Source organism: Myotis yumanensis, unplaced genomic scaffold, assembly GCF_028538775.1.
Source record: "Myotis yumanensis isolate MYYU_CA2020_CCGP unplaced genomic scaffold, mMyoYum1.0.hap1 SCAF_15, whole genome shotgun sequence".
NCBI classification, from domain to species: Eukaryota; Metazoa; Chordata; class Mammalia; order Chiroptera; family Vespertilionidae; genus Myotis; species Myotis yumanensis.
The window spans coordinates 39,864,637-39,880,236 of record NW_027223766.1 but is presented as its reverse complement, the minus strand read 5'-3'; the positions used below and the strand labels follow the sequence as shown (position 1 = coordinate 39,880,236).

General features: G+C 37.6%; 1 protein-coding gene across 1 annotated transcript in view; it reads left to right on the top strand.

Moving 5' to 3' along the window:
- Positions 1-15,600, top strand: part of RIMS2 (regulating synaptic membrane exocytosis 2) — a 353,913-nt gene that overhangs the window by 256,922 nt on the left and 81,391 nt on the right. The window contains 2 exon segments of the mRNA XM_070392355.1: positions 10,283-10,455; positions 11,311-11,553. Of these exon segments, the coding sequence (XP_070248456.1) occupies positions 10,283-10,455; positions 11,311-11,553 (416 nt within the window).

Below are 15,600 nucleotides of genomic sequence, written 5' to 3'. Positions count from 1 at the left end.
TTCCAATCTAGGAGTTCATAATCAAATTAGAGACATACATACATAAGTAATGCTCATACTAAATAGGCTTTGTAAGTGATATAATAAAAGCAATCCCTGCAAAGAAAGAATAAGAAGTATTCATTTGTTTGGAGAATTCCATGAATACATTGCAGAATAATACGTGAGGTGAGGGACATATCAAGCAGTGGGGAGATCTTTAGCAAAGTTATAGAAGTATATGATGAGTACAAGCCATGCTTAAGGAGCAGCTAGCTGGTGCTTCCTTTGAATGGAAATATAGAGCAAACTGGGATACATATTCGGAGATAACATTGGAAAAATTGGCTGGAACAAGATTGTGGAGGGCTCTAATTGCTCAGTGAAAAATGTAGAATATTCATTTTACACTCATGGGTTTTAAAGGAGTCACTCAAATGAACAAATTTGAGCGTTTAGATGATCACTTTAATGGTATATTTAAGATGCATTTGAAAAGGAGATTAAAGACAAGGAGTCCCATGCATAGGCTATTGCTCTAGTCCAGGCAACACATAACTGTTATTCCTTGCCATGGTTTGAGTATTGGCTCCATCCCAAATGCTCTTAATGCAAGCCCAGCTGAAGCTGCTCTTTCTTCTCACATAAGGAATGAGAGCAGTGGGCCTCTTCCAGATTTTCAACAGAATGTAATTATTTCTGCCCTCTCCTAAATTTAATGGGTCATTGTAATTCTCAGGCCCTTTCAAGTTTTTCAACACCCTGTGGTTACTCGGGCTGTTATTTAGTCCTGATTCTCTCATACACAAGTACTTTGAGTTCCTCTGTTTTTTTCTAAAGTATGAATATTTGATGGGAGCCCCACTTAATATTCCCAATCCATTAATTTCTGTTGTGTTCCACCTGCTTCAGATTCCCAGGACCTTGCTCCACTTTTGGAATGCTAGCTTGCCACTCAGTATCTGTAATATCTCTACCTATTTCCTAATACAAGTTATAAATATTCTCTAAAAAATAAACAAACATCATGTGATGAGCCATATAATATTTGAAGATATTTAAGAAAGACTAAATATCAGGAATTCTTATGGCTAAGAAGTATTTCCTTGTGATGTTTCCTAATTCTGGATAGGTTTCTGCAGGTTTCTAATTGCAGGTTTAGAGATTCTTCTAGTCATAATAATGGTATAAGTGTCTTACCAGTGACCGCTCTTCTGGAGGAAAGAAGGGCTCATTGGTTTGGACTGGCAGCAGACAGTCTGTTCTATTCTCTCTCTGGGCTTGAATAGAAATGAAATGTTCTCTGTATCAGAATGAGATACTGTTATTAATACATTCAAGAGTCTGGGAAGAACAAACTTTGATTCAAAAATGAATCTAACACCTGAAACCAATACAAAGGTTTCAAAATAATACTGAAAATAAACTACAAAAATTAAAAAAAAAATTTAAATGAATCTAAGACTCACTAAAGCTGTTGAAAAAGATTATGTTATATGGCTACATCTAAATTAATAAATGTCTAAGTGGTAATACATATTATCTGTAAATTTAAAAATAACGGCTGTCTTAGATGTTGGAAAAAATGATATAGGAAATATTTGAAAGTTGTTTGTAAACTACAAAAATTATTCAGTTTTTAATAATTATTAGTGTTATGGTCATCAATTATTACATTCCTTGGTTTAACTTTTCTTGATGCCAAGTATAAACATAATTATAAAAAGTAACCCAGGTTAACAGCTTTAAGAATAAAAAACCATGAATTTCCAAGTTAGGTTTGGTGTTATCCTACTGTAAGTAAATCAGCCACTCTAATGTCAAAGAACAATGACTTATTTTTAAGTGGGATATGGAATTAGGAACTTAAAAAGTTTCATAGCTTTTTTCAAGTCAAGATAAATGTTTGAGATTGTAGCTGAATGATGATGAAAATTGAGTATCACAATTTAGAGCTTTTTTAGTTTCCTCATGGACTATGCCTAATTATTATCATGACAAATATTCTTTAAAAAGCTTACAATGGGCTCAGAGAAGAGACTTGCCCAAGATTACATAGTGGGAGAGTAGTTACACATTTATATCCTTCAGCTTCATAGTCCATGGTCATCATCATATACTGCTTCTTATCATTAAAATGAGATGACTATATGATGGTTTTCGTCAATATTGCTGGTTAAAGAATATCCCTTTATACCATGAGGGCAGAACGTATTTTTCTGACACAGAACAGAATGAGTGGCCTACATTCAGGTTTGCATTCAGATGTTCATAACAAAAAATCTGACAAAAATATCTGAATAAATACAGAATTTTTTTTTTCACAAACAAGGAATCTAATCAGTAGCGCCAGCTGGTACTACTCCCTGTTTTTAGAGCTTGTCTTCCAGCTCCCTGTTCTTGCTCCAATTCCAAAGAGAAGTCAAGAGGGAAAGGCAAATGGCCATACCAGATGAGTCAGCTCACTGTACTCCAAAAACCCCATGCCTGCTTGTATCTCAGAGGCCAGACTCAAGGCAAATGATCACCCTGGTTACAAGAGATTCTGGAAAATGAAGCTTTGCTTTGTTGTTGTTAGACAACCAAAGTAAATCTGGATTCTTTCAGTAAAGAACAAAAGGGGAGAAAGAGTATTGGTCGGCATTCAGCAGCCACTGTGACAAATAAATAAATGTAATAGACTCTGATTACCAACGTGAAAGACCAAGAACCCATTCATAAGCCCCAAATAACTAAAAGTTGGGATACTTGTTTCTATAACATGAGTGAGCAATATTTCTTGACTGATTAGAATGGATATTATTCGAGGGGACGTCAAAGATAACTTACAAATTTTCCAGGTTTTAGTTGGATGTTGAGCCTGTTAAATAATGCAGGAAATATAGGCAATACAAAAACAGCTAGCTTTGGGTGAAAGAGAATAAATTGGGTTTTGGCCACATTGAATTTGATGTACCTGCAAAATAACATATGAGAGATGTCCTGTTAGAATCTGGAAATACAGGTCTGAAGCTTAGGAGAGAAGTGAGGGCCAAAGATAAGGATTTAGTAGTCCTTATATGGTAGTTAAAATGGATAGATAATGGATTAGATCACCCGTGGGGAATATGTATAGTGAAAAGAAAAGAGGGCTAACAATTGAAATTATTGGAAAATATAATTTAAAATTAAGTTAGAGGAAAGCAAAGGCAGCAATGGAGATTTAAAAAGGATAGGTGGAAGACAGGAGGAGCTATGAATGACATTATCTGAGAAGACATTATTAAGTTTCAGGAAGAGAGAGGACTTCAACAACATTAGATGTAACAGCAAAATCAGGAAAGAAGAAAACTGAAAAGACACTATGGGCTGGTAAATTAGGATATTATTGGTGGTTTTTGTTTGTTTTTTAGAACAGTCACAGTAAATGGTAGAAATGAATGGGTGAGAAGTTATGGATTCTGAGGAGGAAAGTGGCAAATGCACTTGTTAAAGGCAAAAGCGTGAGCTCTGCATCTTCCTGAGATCTTGAGCCTGGGATTTCGTTGCAAAACTGGCATTCCCATCTCTGAAAATCGTGAGAAATCAAGGGAAATAAATAAAGGATGACATTTCTCAAGGAGCAACTTATTAATAACAGGCATAGAGTTCCCATCGTGCTAGCCTTTGGGAAAGTCATAATTGACTACTACCAAGAATTCTTTCTCTACACATTCTTCAGGAAAAGTAACTAACCTTATAACTTTCCTTCAGACCAAGAGACAAAAGTATCGGCCTCTAGGCTAATGGCTACCCTTTCTACAATTGCGGGTTGTTACCTTACACTGTTCCTGCTGTTCCATCTTTCACAAGATTTACTGAGGACGAATTTACAGTTCTGATATGTTGTTGTCTTTACTCATTGTGTTCTCAGGAGTCTGAGTCCTACAAACAATGTGTGTATTCCTAAGCCCCACATCTCCTGGTGTGCACCAACTCTGTGTATAGTGACCACATGTAACTTGAAATCAGCTGTGATGAGAGTATTTATTCCTCAGAAATCAACAATCAGAACTTTTCCCCCTTGGATAGATGGTTGTTAAACATATACTAGTATACCCCTGCCTATACTCCCCATGGAGAATGAAAGAATTAGGTGACTAAACTATTCAGTTATGATCACAGTATTATATACTCTGATAAGATACTTTATACTGGAGATTATATATCCCAGATAAAACAAGCATTCCATTCATTTTTATTCATACAGTGTTCATTGAGTTCCTACTAAGTGCCGGGCACTGATCTAGACAATGGGAATACTAGGGAGCTTATAATCTAGCAGGATAGGTGGATAGAAGATAGGTAGATGGATGAATAGATAGGTAGGTAGATATAGATATATAGATAAATAAATAGGTAGAGATAGATAGATAGATAGATAGATAGATAGATAGATAGATAGATGAGAGACAAAGACAGATATATGATAGAACTATCAGAAAGGTATGACTAAAGTAGTTTAGGAACACTCAAGGCAGTAATTCTCTTTGAAGGAATTAAGACTTTTCTAGCTGGGATTTCACTGGAAGAAAATTATTTATAAGGCTACACCTTAAGTTAACCCTCACTTTACTGTGCCTTTCCTGTCTTCACCCTCTTTATCACACAATGCCCTCTTTAGGAGTCCTATCTAAACAAAATTATCTCTGACAAACAGGTTTTGCTCAGTGCAGCATTTACATCAGGCACTGATAAGAGACTTGGCTAGGACAGAGAAAAAATCACCTGGAAGTAACTCCTCAGAGTATCTACAGTGATGGTATTATCAAAAGACAACAGCTACGCTCTTTGAATTATGATATGAAATAAAAATAGGATATCAAGAAAGAGAACATTTTCTTGCTCACATGAGTCTTTCATTGGCTACAGTGCCAAGACTCCATCTACTCTGTTCTTATCTCCTCTATATCCCCCCCACCCCACACACACTGATATCAAAGGTCTGCCCACAACTTCAGCCTCTCCTTTCTCTCCCAAATATTGTGTTTGCTCTAATTTTCCTCATATTCTGATCTATTCATTCTGTTTTCTCCCCAAATATAGCAATAGTCCTACAAGGACATCTCCATGACATAAAACTTTTTTCTTCAAACTTGGGCTTTCTTATTGCCCAGTATTTTGCAACTAATCAATTCTTGGACTAGAGTTTTAGACAACAGATTGCCATTTTCTGGTGAGATTTATTAAATTGAAGATTAGCAATGCTTAAGGGAGCTCTTATAATTCCACCCACATGTTTTGTTTGAGAAGTTCATGTACAAAGCTCAAATAACCTGAGTTCCTCAGATGCTGTAGAGAAATCACTGGGAAATTACCTAATTAAAAATGTCAAGTGAGTATACTGGAGAAAGTAACAGTTTTATTTTAGAAATTTGAATATACTTTTTTTCTCCAGAATATTATTCCAACATTTTAATTCAAACTTTTCTTTCAAAAGGGCTTTGCAGATAGGCTGTTACTTTTCACTAATCTTAGGTAAATAGGGAGAACATTACTTTTCCCGGCCACTTAGAAACTCCTTAGCGTCTGGAACATCCTGAACAATAATAATTTCCTGTAAAATTTTCTAGTTCATGATCTGCTTAATAGTAATGGACAAAGCATCAAATGTTGTCGGGAAGAGCTTCCTCACTCTCTTACAAGATCTTAATGATCTCCAGTCAGAGCACAGTTTTCAGCTGGGATTGTGTAATCCTATGCAGAAAATCTTCTTTTTTTCCTTTAAGGAGAATGATGAACATATCATTTATTGTTCATCTGTCAGCTATAAACTAATACACGCTAAGTCTTCATTGTTTATAGTGCCAGACAACACCAACTCTTTCCTAACTAAATAAATGAACTTATTCACATTTATAACTCTTTACCTTGGTATAATAATAATTTAGCTGCTTCTATCTCACTATGAAAATATATAACTTTTGTTTATTATACATTAAGACAAGCAAAACTACATTTAGTTAAAGCAAAAGAAATGAGCCATCTTAGAAGTAAACAGTGTTAGGTCATTCATTACTTTGTTCTGGGCTTTTTGTGAATTGTATATATGGAGATGTTATACTCTAAACATATTTAAGATAAGTTCTGAAGTTTTATTTATAAAAATATTTTTCTTGTCATTTCTTACTTTCCAAATTTCTCATTCTGTTGCTCACGTGTGTATTTGTAACAGAAACCTGAGCTATGCTCCAAAGGGAAGCATGCTTGGCTGCTTAGAAGCGCTCAGAGAGAGGTACTTGGTTCAGAACTTGAGCAGACAGCAGAGTCACCATCACACTAGAGATTTTGCCTCGTTTGTGTTTTTCCTTTATGTGATTTTTCCACTCAGTCTTTTATTTAATGACCTACTTTTTAGGCACTGCTATGTGCTAAGCACACTGTTGGGTATGCTGAGTCTTATTTCTCTTACTCCTCACAATAATTGTTAAAATGGGATTTATTCTTATCTTACTGGTTCGAAGGCTAAACATGAGTTTAAATTAAATTAAATACCTGATTCTTCGGTGCTAAAAGAACTACAAAGATAAGGAAGATATTGTCCTGACTTTTAAGAACCTTTATTCTAATAGAGAGTTAGAAAATTATACATGAACACACACACCTATACATACACACCTCCTATAACAAGAGGTATTGTGTGACGAATTATATAAAAGGGATAAAACTATAGTACATAGAATCATATCTTTCCTTAAATTTTGCACATCCAAAATTTTAGCTCAACAAAGTAGATTATCTGAGAGGTCTTAGCCAGAGATATGTGCAATGTATTTTAAAAACACACAAATTCTTTTTTTTTTCTTTTATTAATTAAGGTATTACATGTGTGTCCTTATCCCCCCCACCCCCACACACACACTCATGCCCTCATTCCCCTGGTGTCTGTGTCCATTGGTTAGGCTTATATGCATGCTTACAAGTCCTTTGGTTGATCTCTCTCCCTTCCCCCACCCTCCCCTACCTTCCCTCTGAGGCCAGCCTGTATGCACCCATGGATCATAGCAGCAGGTTCAAAAGCCATGACTGACTAAAAAGACTAAGGCTAAAGTATGCATAGTCAGATCCTAACGATGAACTTCAGAAGTCAAGTAAGCAGTTAGGACGTAGAACAAATCGGAAAAGAGCCAGTTGGGAGACACGGGAGCACAGGTTTCCAGGCGGTTTTGGATCTCAGGATAAAGCAGCAGAGAGAAAAATGAAAAACCAAGCAGCTGTGTCAGCCAAGAAGCTTCATATATTTCCTGCTGAGGTAGAACTCCTCATGGTGCAGGTGGGAATGGAGTAATTCCCTGTAAGGTGGTGGGATATGGGTGAACCTGGCCAGATGGGGAAGGTGAGGCCTGAGTACATACTAGGAGTTAGTGGGAAAGTTTGGTTTCATGTTTAAAATTAGCCTTATAAAAATATTTTCTGAAACAAAACTATTGAATAGATGTAGAAATAGTTGTATTTTTATTGTAGCTTAGAGCAGCCATCAAGTAATATATTTATTGTTGGGTATTTCTAACTAATATCTCCTTTGATAAAGACATTCCTAGAATTGATACTAAGCCAGTGTTCAAGTTACTATCTAATCATCAGCATCATCATTATCATCATCATTTGTTATGTGTGAAGCACTTGTGTGTCAGCTATTTTTCTAAGTGCTTTGCATACATCATCTTATTTAATCCTTGCAGCAAGCCTAGGAGATGGGTGTGGTTGTTATTCACTTTATAACAGATGAAAAATGGAATCATGGAAATAATTATCCCAATATCACATACCTAATCATTTGTGTAGCCAGGACTCAGACCATTGATTCAGTCTCATCCCAGAGCAATTGCTCAGAGTGATTATAATATTATCCTTACCACCTCCTAGAGTTAAACTTTAGGATTTTTCATTTGAACTTAGATGATATTATAATCCCATGAACAAAAGCAAAAGAAAAAATATAATACCAAACCTACTGCAAAGAAAAAATTGTAATACCAAAACTGCTTATCTAGCCAATGCTAAAATATCTTAAAAGCTATTTTAATATCAGACGGCTTCTCTTTTTGTTATCAATAACAAGAATAAGAACAATAAAGCCCCCCAAATACAGAACAGTATCCATTGAACAGTTTAATAGTTTTGAAAATTTTCTTAAAACGTTCATTTATCATATAAGTGAAATATCCAAAAATATATAAATAAAATGAAGTATTTCCATTTATGTCTCAACTTGAGATCAGATTTACTGCTAATATATTTGATGAAACAAATACATACAGTGTCTGTGTTTGTGTGTGTGTGTGTGTGTGTGTGTGCGCGCGCGCGCGCGCGCGCGCGCGCGCTAAGATAGTTAATGTTGACCTACCCATTGAAATGCTATTCTAGGCAATGGCTGACTATGGCTGAGGACATTTTCATTTAAAGTAAAATTTTTCAATACTTAAATTTTTTAAGGCTTTGTGAACACTTTCTATGGTTAGAAAAATCTCTATTGCAAAGTTGACAGATACAGATATTTCAGTATATGTTTGAAGTACACATAATTAAAGAAAAATCTATTAACAGATATGCTCTTAACCCAGTAATAGCCATCAGGACAGTAATAATACTGGCTGAATTTTTTTACATTATGTCAGATACCAGACATGTATTACATTTGACCCTGAACAACACTGATTCGAACTGTTCAGGTCCACATTATATGCGGATTTTTTCAGCAAATACAGTAAATGTATTTTTTCTTCCTTTCTTAATAACATTCTATTTTCTCTAGCTTACTTTATTGTAAAAATACAGTATATAATACATTTAACATACAAAATATGTATTGATTGACTGTTTATGTAATCAGTAAGGCTTCCAGTAAATAGTAGGCTATTAGTAGTTAAGTTTTAAAGGAGTCGAAGTTATATGATGATTTTCAGTTGCTCGGGAGTCAACTCTTCTAACCTCCGTGTTGTTCAAGGATAGACTGTATTTCTAATTTTCAAAACAACCCTGAAAAAAAAGATATTATCCCTATCTATATATATAAAAGGCTAAGCAACCGACCAACTGGCCAGTAGGTATGACACGCACTGACCACCAGGGGTCAGACGCTCAATGCAGGAGCCCCTAAGCTGCGGTGACTTGGCAGCTGCGGTTCTCGGGTGACACACCCCAAAACTAGAGAGGAGGGAGCCTGATTTTGGAGTGCCACTCTCTCGCAATCCGCAATCCGGGACCCCTCGGAGGATGTCAGAGAGCCAGTTTCAGCCCAATCCCCGCAGGCCAGGCCGAGGGACCCCACCTGTCGGAGAGACCTGCTCACTCCACAGATACCCTTTGAGCTGCAGCGCTGCCCCAGGTGCGACCGGCTGGGGAGGGACCGTGGGAGGTTGGCTCCAGAGTGTGTCTGGCCCATCTCACCCAGTCTTGCTCTGCTGGCCACCTTCTAATTAACTTCCTTTCAATGTGCATGAATCTGCACTGGGGCACTAGTTACTTTAAATAGAGTTTTAAAGGTTAAAGTATTTGCTCAGTTTTACCCAGTTAGTAAGAGGTTGTCCTTACTCCAGGTTGTCCAGACTCCAGAATCTACTATTTTTTTTATATCCCAACGTCATTAACAAAAAGCATTTGTGATGGCTTTTCATTTACCAGAATGTTTGAACACACAGAACACCCTGCACCCTGGCTGTGCCACATAACTGATTATTTCATTCCAGGAAGTTTGAACTATTTTATAAATAATAATGACTTTTTTCTAGTATTTCTAGGAGTCATCAAAATTCCAGTAATCTTTCAAACATTAAACTTTCTCTTTTCTCTTGGCTTTTCTAGAAAAAGTTAGTGTTTTAATCATTAGGTTTTGTACTGTCTCTAGGTTTTCAATGAAGCATAATGGATTAAAGAGAAAATGGGTTTCAATAAGTCACAGTGGCAACTTTATGATACCTTTTTTTTTCAAATTTTATTCAGAAATAAAAATATTCTATTTCCTAATATGAAGCCAAATGTTTATTTCCCAGATTTTACCTAACTGTCCTTCCCTGAGGCCATTGCTGTGGTGAAACTATTTTAACGGCCTTCATTGGGGTGTGGTGAAAAATGCTCTAATTGCCTGTGCTGAAAAACAAAGGTTTCACGCAAATTGATTTTTTCTTTTAGGATAATTGCCATTCACTTTTGTTTTTATATGCAACTGAGTGGGGGTTTTGCAGTATCCTCTGTGGACAATAAAGTGCTGAAATAGGAGAAGCTAATAATTGCTCTGTATGGTAATACTGACAACTTCTGCGTATTTGTCAATCTGTGTTAACAGTATCGATCAGGATGGGATCCTCATAGAGGGGCAGATAATATTTCCACTAAATCTTCGGACAGTGATGTAAGTGATATATCTGCGGTTTCCAGGACTAGTAGTGCTTCTCGTTTCAGCAGCACAAGCTACATGTCCGTCCAATCAGAACGGCCCAGAGGAAGCAAGAAAATCAGGTGAGTAAGGGACTTTCGCAGGAAACGCTTCTCAATGTGTATGACAAGGTCTTTATGTTTCTTTGGATAAACGTAAAATCCTCTGTTCTAAAGGCTAATGTGTGCCATTTGGCAATAAGAACTTCTGTACGTATTATTTTTTTATAATATTTTGCTCTCCCTTTCAAACTTCTTGCACAGGCAAGTTTCAGAGAACGTACAACACCTTTCTTACTAGATTACTTGAAATAATATCGTTAGTTGTTTTTTGATGTTTTCTATTTTAAAAAAGTAATTCTATTACACATTTATTGAGGTTAAAGTGACGGTTTTGTGAAAATTTGAATATTTTAATGTTCTAAGAAATGTGAAAAATAGTATTTGGAGGGTTTTTTCCCCTAGATGAGTATATTTCAGGGATTCAGACAAATATTACTTTTTTAGTAGGATACCCCTTATCCTCCTGAAACTTATAAATGCATGGAAAAAGTCTTCAGCCTCTCAAAATTTATAAATGCCATATTATGTTTGTATATGCATACCCATAGAGTTTATGGGCACCTGAGCTAAATTATTTTTACTCCCATGTATATATATAAAAAAAAAACTATAATGAGGAGACCACAACTTTTTTCCATGCAACTCTGTAGCAGGAAAATAGGATTTAAAGAACAATTATGATTGCGGTGCCTACATAGGCGCTTCTCTGGTATACTGGAAAAAAAAGTTTCAACATTTAAAATATGTCATTATTATTTATGTTTTCATAGTGTTCCTTTACCTTTCTGTTTAATTTTGTATGCATTTTTTCTTACTTTTTCTTTCCTTTTTTGTGTTTATTTGCATGCCTTCCTTCAATTTGTGTTGCTTTCAAAGGCCAAAGGGAGTAGAAGAGGGAGGGAAAGAAGGGGATAAGCATGAAGAGATAGTTCATGAGGTAAAGGAAGAAAGAATTAATGAGCATGTGAAAGGGAATGAGATTACAAAAACGTCTAATCACGAGAAAACCAGAGAATCAGGAGACGAGGAAAAAACACAAGATGTACATGAGCAAGGGAAAGAAAAAGAACAGTGGAATAAAGAGGATTTGCAGAGGCGATTCTCACAAGATGACGACAGGTAAAATACACTCATTTTTGTAGACATTTCCCATTAGTAATGTAGTCCTTTTTCCTACCTATGAAAACTATTTTGCCCTTTACGTGTGGTTTATTTTCTTGCATTTTATCTATTTATATTCTAATACAACTAATGAAGATGTTGGTAAAAATATTATCAAATAGATTTCTTAAATAGTCTTTAATTTGTATCCACTAGTTCTGAGAGTCTGGTTCATTGGTTTTCAAGTTATTTAGGACAAGCTGAATCAAACTTAAATTTCCTTTTAGTTGTTTTTTTTTGGGGGGGGGGGGGGGTTAAGCCTGAATTATTGTAATCTTCCTGATTTGTGGAGTCAAAACCTTTGAAAAGAAGTTCTGAAAGGGCTGAAAAATTTTAGCCTACTTTATAAGAAGTGTTACATACTGGAAATGAATTTTTTAAAGGAGTAGAAAAATAACTAGCGACAAGTAAGCTTTGTTCAGTCTCTGGCTCTCTTGCCTCTTCGTCTTCTGGTGGGTTCTAGATCAACTTTGAGTCCTGAGGAATATTGCAAAGCAGAACAGCTGAAAAGCAAGGGTAGGTGCCTCAGGGATCATTAGAAGGCATCCTGGGTTGGGCCCCTCTCAAAATCCATTCAGGGAGAGACACCACCAGAGAAGGAAATTTGAACAGGGGGCAAAGGCAGGGGGAAAACACCAGCAGCAAGGCGTAAAGCAACGGTGCTTTCATTTTTATGACACAAGGCACTCAGCATGAAGCTGTCTTTACAGTGAAGATGAGGTCAGCACAAGTCCGAGAGAGACGTCAGCCTGCTGCCCGGGGAGGAGATTTCTCCAAGTACATTATCTGAGACAGGATCCCAAATCATGCACCTTTTGGGGGAGTTGGGGATTCTGGTATTCAGTCCAGAATTTGATTCTGTAGAGTCTGCTTGATAAGAACACCCTATTATAAGGCAGTTTTTGCAATTAATATACCTAAACTCAATCCCAGTTTGTGCTTTACTTATAATTAATGAGAAAGATCATCGGGACAGATGCTTACCCCTTGGGTATACAATTCAGTGGTTTGTCTATGATACTTTTTGTCTCAGCTTGGTATATTTAACTATACCTGCTCTATGAAAGTTTCTGTATAACAGACATTAAACTAATAATGAATATTAATTAGGCAATTTTGTGATTTGAGTCTAAACTATTAATTTCAGTTTATCTTTTTTTTATCCAACTTTTTTATCTAACTTTTGATAATTACATTAGTTTATTAGTAAAGATCATTTTTCTGATTCATTGGGCATAGGATCATTTTGTCATGAATTCACAGAAAAAAGCTTTCCAATTTTTCCTTGGAAACAGATAGAGTTTTCTTTCTTCCAAAAGCAGAGCAGAATGTGAGTCTCTGCTGTGTTTTCTTTTGTATATACCGTATAACTGAAAACGCACGAGTTCATGGGTGTTTGCCTAGAGCCAAAAGCCTCTTTGGGCATACCTGGCTTGGACAGAGGTTTAGGGAAGATTGTAACCTTAAGTTCCTAATTTTTAATATTATTTTCTTCATCATGTTCTTCAGCAAGAGAGCACATTATTTTCCAGGGAACAGGGAAAGATGGTGGTACACGCCTAGCAATTCGAGTCATTAGGCCCAGTATTTAGCTTCAGTCACTATAGGATGTTTCTGGAGACTGAAGGAGGCCAGGCTATCTCTCCAGGGAACACATATTCCATGAGGTGGCCAGAGTGTCAACTGCAATTGTTATAAGAAAATGGTGGTGTCACTAACTAGTGATTGCAACATAGGATCTTGAAACTGCTTTCATTTCTTAGAATAAAACTGACGATCTTTATTCTGAGAGGGAATATGTTTGAGTGCTTCCAGTGTCATTTTGTTTCAATAGTTAATAAAAACAATCGTACATTGTTTCAACACTGACAACAACATATGTGCTTATACATTATTGGAATATAATCATCTACACTAATAAAAGACAAACATGCAAATTGACCATACCTCCGCTATGCCTTAAGCCATGCCCACCAGCCAATCCGAGCGACTAAATGCAAATTAACTCAACCAAGATGGCGGCTGGCAGCCATGGAGCTGGAGCAAGCAGGAGGCTTGCTTGCTCCAATGATGGAGGAAGCCAAGCTGCCACGGTGGCTCTGAGCTCCACTCAAAGCAATAAAGTTTCAATTATAGAAGGTAAATAAATCCCAGAATAAAAGAAAAAAAGGAGAGGCTGGGAGCTTCTGTCGCTGGAGGGGGTTGGCCAGCCTGAAAACAGCCCTCAGCCCCTCACCCAGACTGGCCAGGCACCCCAGTGGGGACCCCACACCCTAAAGGGGGTGTGGTCAGCCTGAAAACAGCCATCAGCCCCTCACCAAGGCTGGCCAGGCACCCCCGTGGGGACCCCCACCCTGAAGGGGGTGTGACCGGCTGCAAACAGCCATCAGCCCCTCACCCAGGCTGGCCAGGCACCCCATGGGGACCCCCACCCTGAAGGGGGTGTGACCAGCTGCAAACAGGCATCAGCCCCTCACCCAGGCTGGCCAGGCACCCCAGCAGGACCCCCACCCTGATCCGGGACATCCTTCAGGGCAAACCAGCCGGCCCCCACCCGTGCACCAGGCCTCTATCCCATATAATAAAAGGGTAATATGCCCTAACCAGTTTGGCTCAGTGGATAGAGCATTGGCCTGCGGACTGAAAGGTCCCAGGTTCGATTCCGGTCAAGGGCGTGTACCTTGGTTGTGGGCACATCCCCAGTAGGGAGTGTGCAGGAGGCAGCTGGTCGATGTTTCTCTCTCATCGATGTTTCTAACTCTCTATCCCTCTCCCTTCCTCTCTGTAAAAAATCAATAAAATATATATTAAAAAAATAAAAGGGTAATATGCAAATTGACCCTAACAGCAGAACGACTGGGAATGACTGGTCACTATGACACACACTGACCACAAGGGGGCAGATGCTCAATGCAGGAGCTGTCCCCTGGTGGTCAGTGTGCTCCCACAGGGGGAGCTCTGCTCAGCCACAAGCCAGGCTGCCAGCTACCAGTACAGCGGTGGTGGTGGGAGCCTCTCCCGCCTCCTCAGCAGCACTAAGGATGTCTGACTGCAGCTTAGATCTGCTCCCTGCTGGTAAGTGGACATCCCCCGAGGGCTGCCGGGCTGCCAGAGGGATGTCTGACTGCCAGCTTGGGCCCGATCCCCCAGGGAGCAGGCCTAAGCCAACAGGTGGACATCCTCCGAGGGGTCCCAGACTGCAAGAGGGCATAGGCCAGGCTGAGGGACCCCTCAAGTGCACAAATTTTTGTGTACCGGGCCTCTAGTATCCTATAATACACCATTGACATTTTATGCCTTTTACTTGTAATCCATGTTTTTATAAACAAAATTTTTTTTTCTGACTTTAGAGTTAAAGTATTTATACCACTGTTACTACTGAAAGTTGACATAGTGACTGCAGTGAACAAAATTGATTATAGTTGCTGTTTTCATTGCAGTATGCAGGTCTCATTGCATGCTACACATGTTTTTGTGTTACAATAAGTTAAATTAACATGTCATCTGAATGTGCATGTAGAAAATGAATAGCAAAATATAGATTCAGGAAAGTTCATTAAATACTTGAATATAAAATTTTTTCTAAGTTGATAATAATATATTCATATTTAGCTATTTGTAATTTATAAATTGAATAGGTCTAGTAAAATGCCTCTAAGTCATTAATGATGATATGGTAAACTCTAGAAAATATGAAATTACATTTGCCATTTAAAATATTTTTCTCTGTGTACATCTGTATTTTAAATTTTATATCTGTTTACATTTGCTGATTATATACCAAATATATGTGGTAAAGCTGGCCACAAAAAAGGTAAGACATAGGGAACAATTATTTATTAAACCAATGTTTATTTAGAAAATTCCTTCAGGCACAGTACTTAAAATTAGAAATGGAAATGAAATATCATCATGCTTTTAAGCCTGAGACTGAAGCAGTTTCTTAGCCTTGGTGGGTGGCTGTGTAAGGGTAGCTCCATATCCAAAAAATGGATCACGATACCT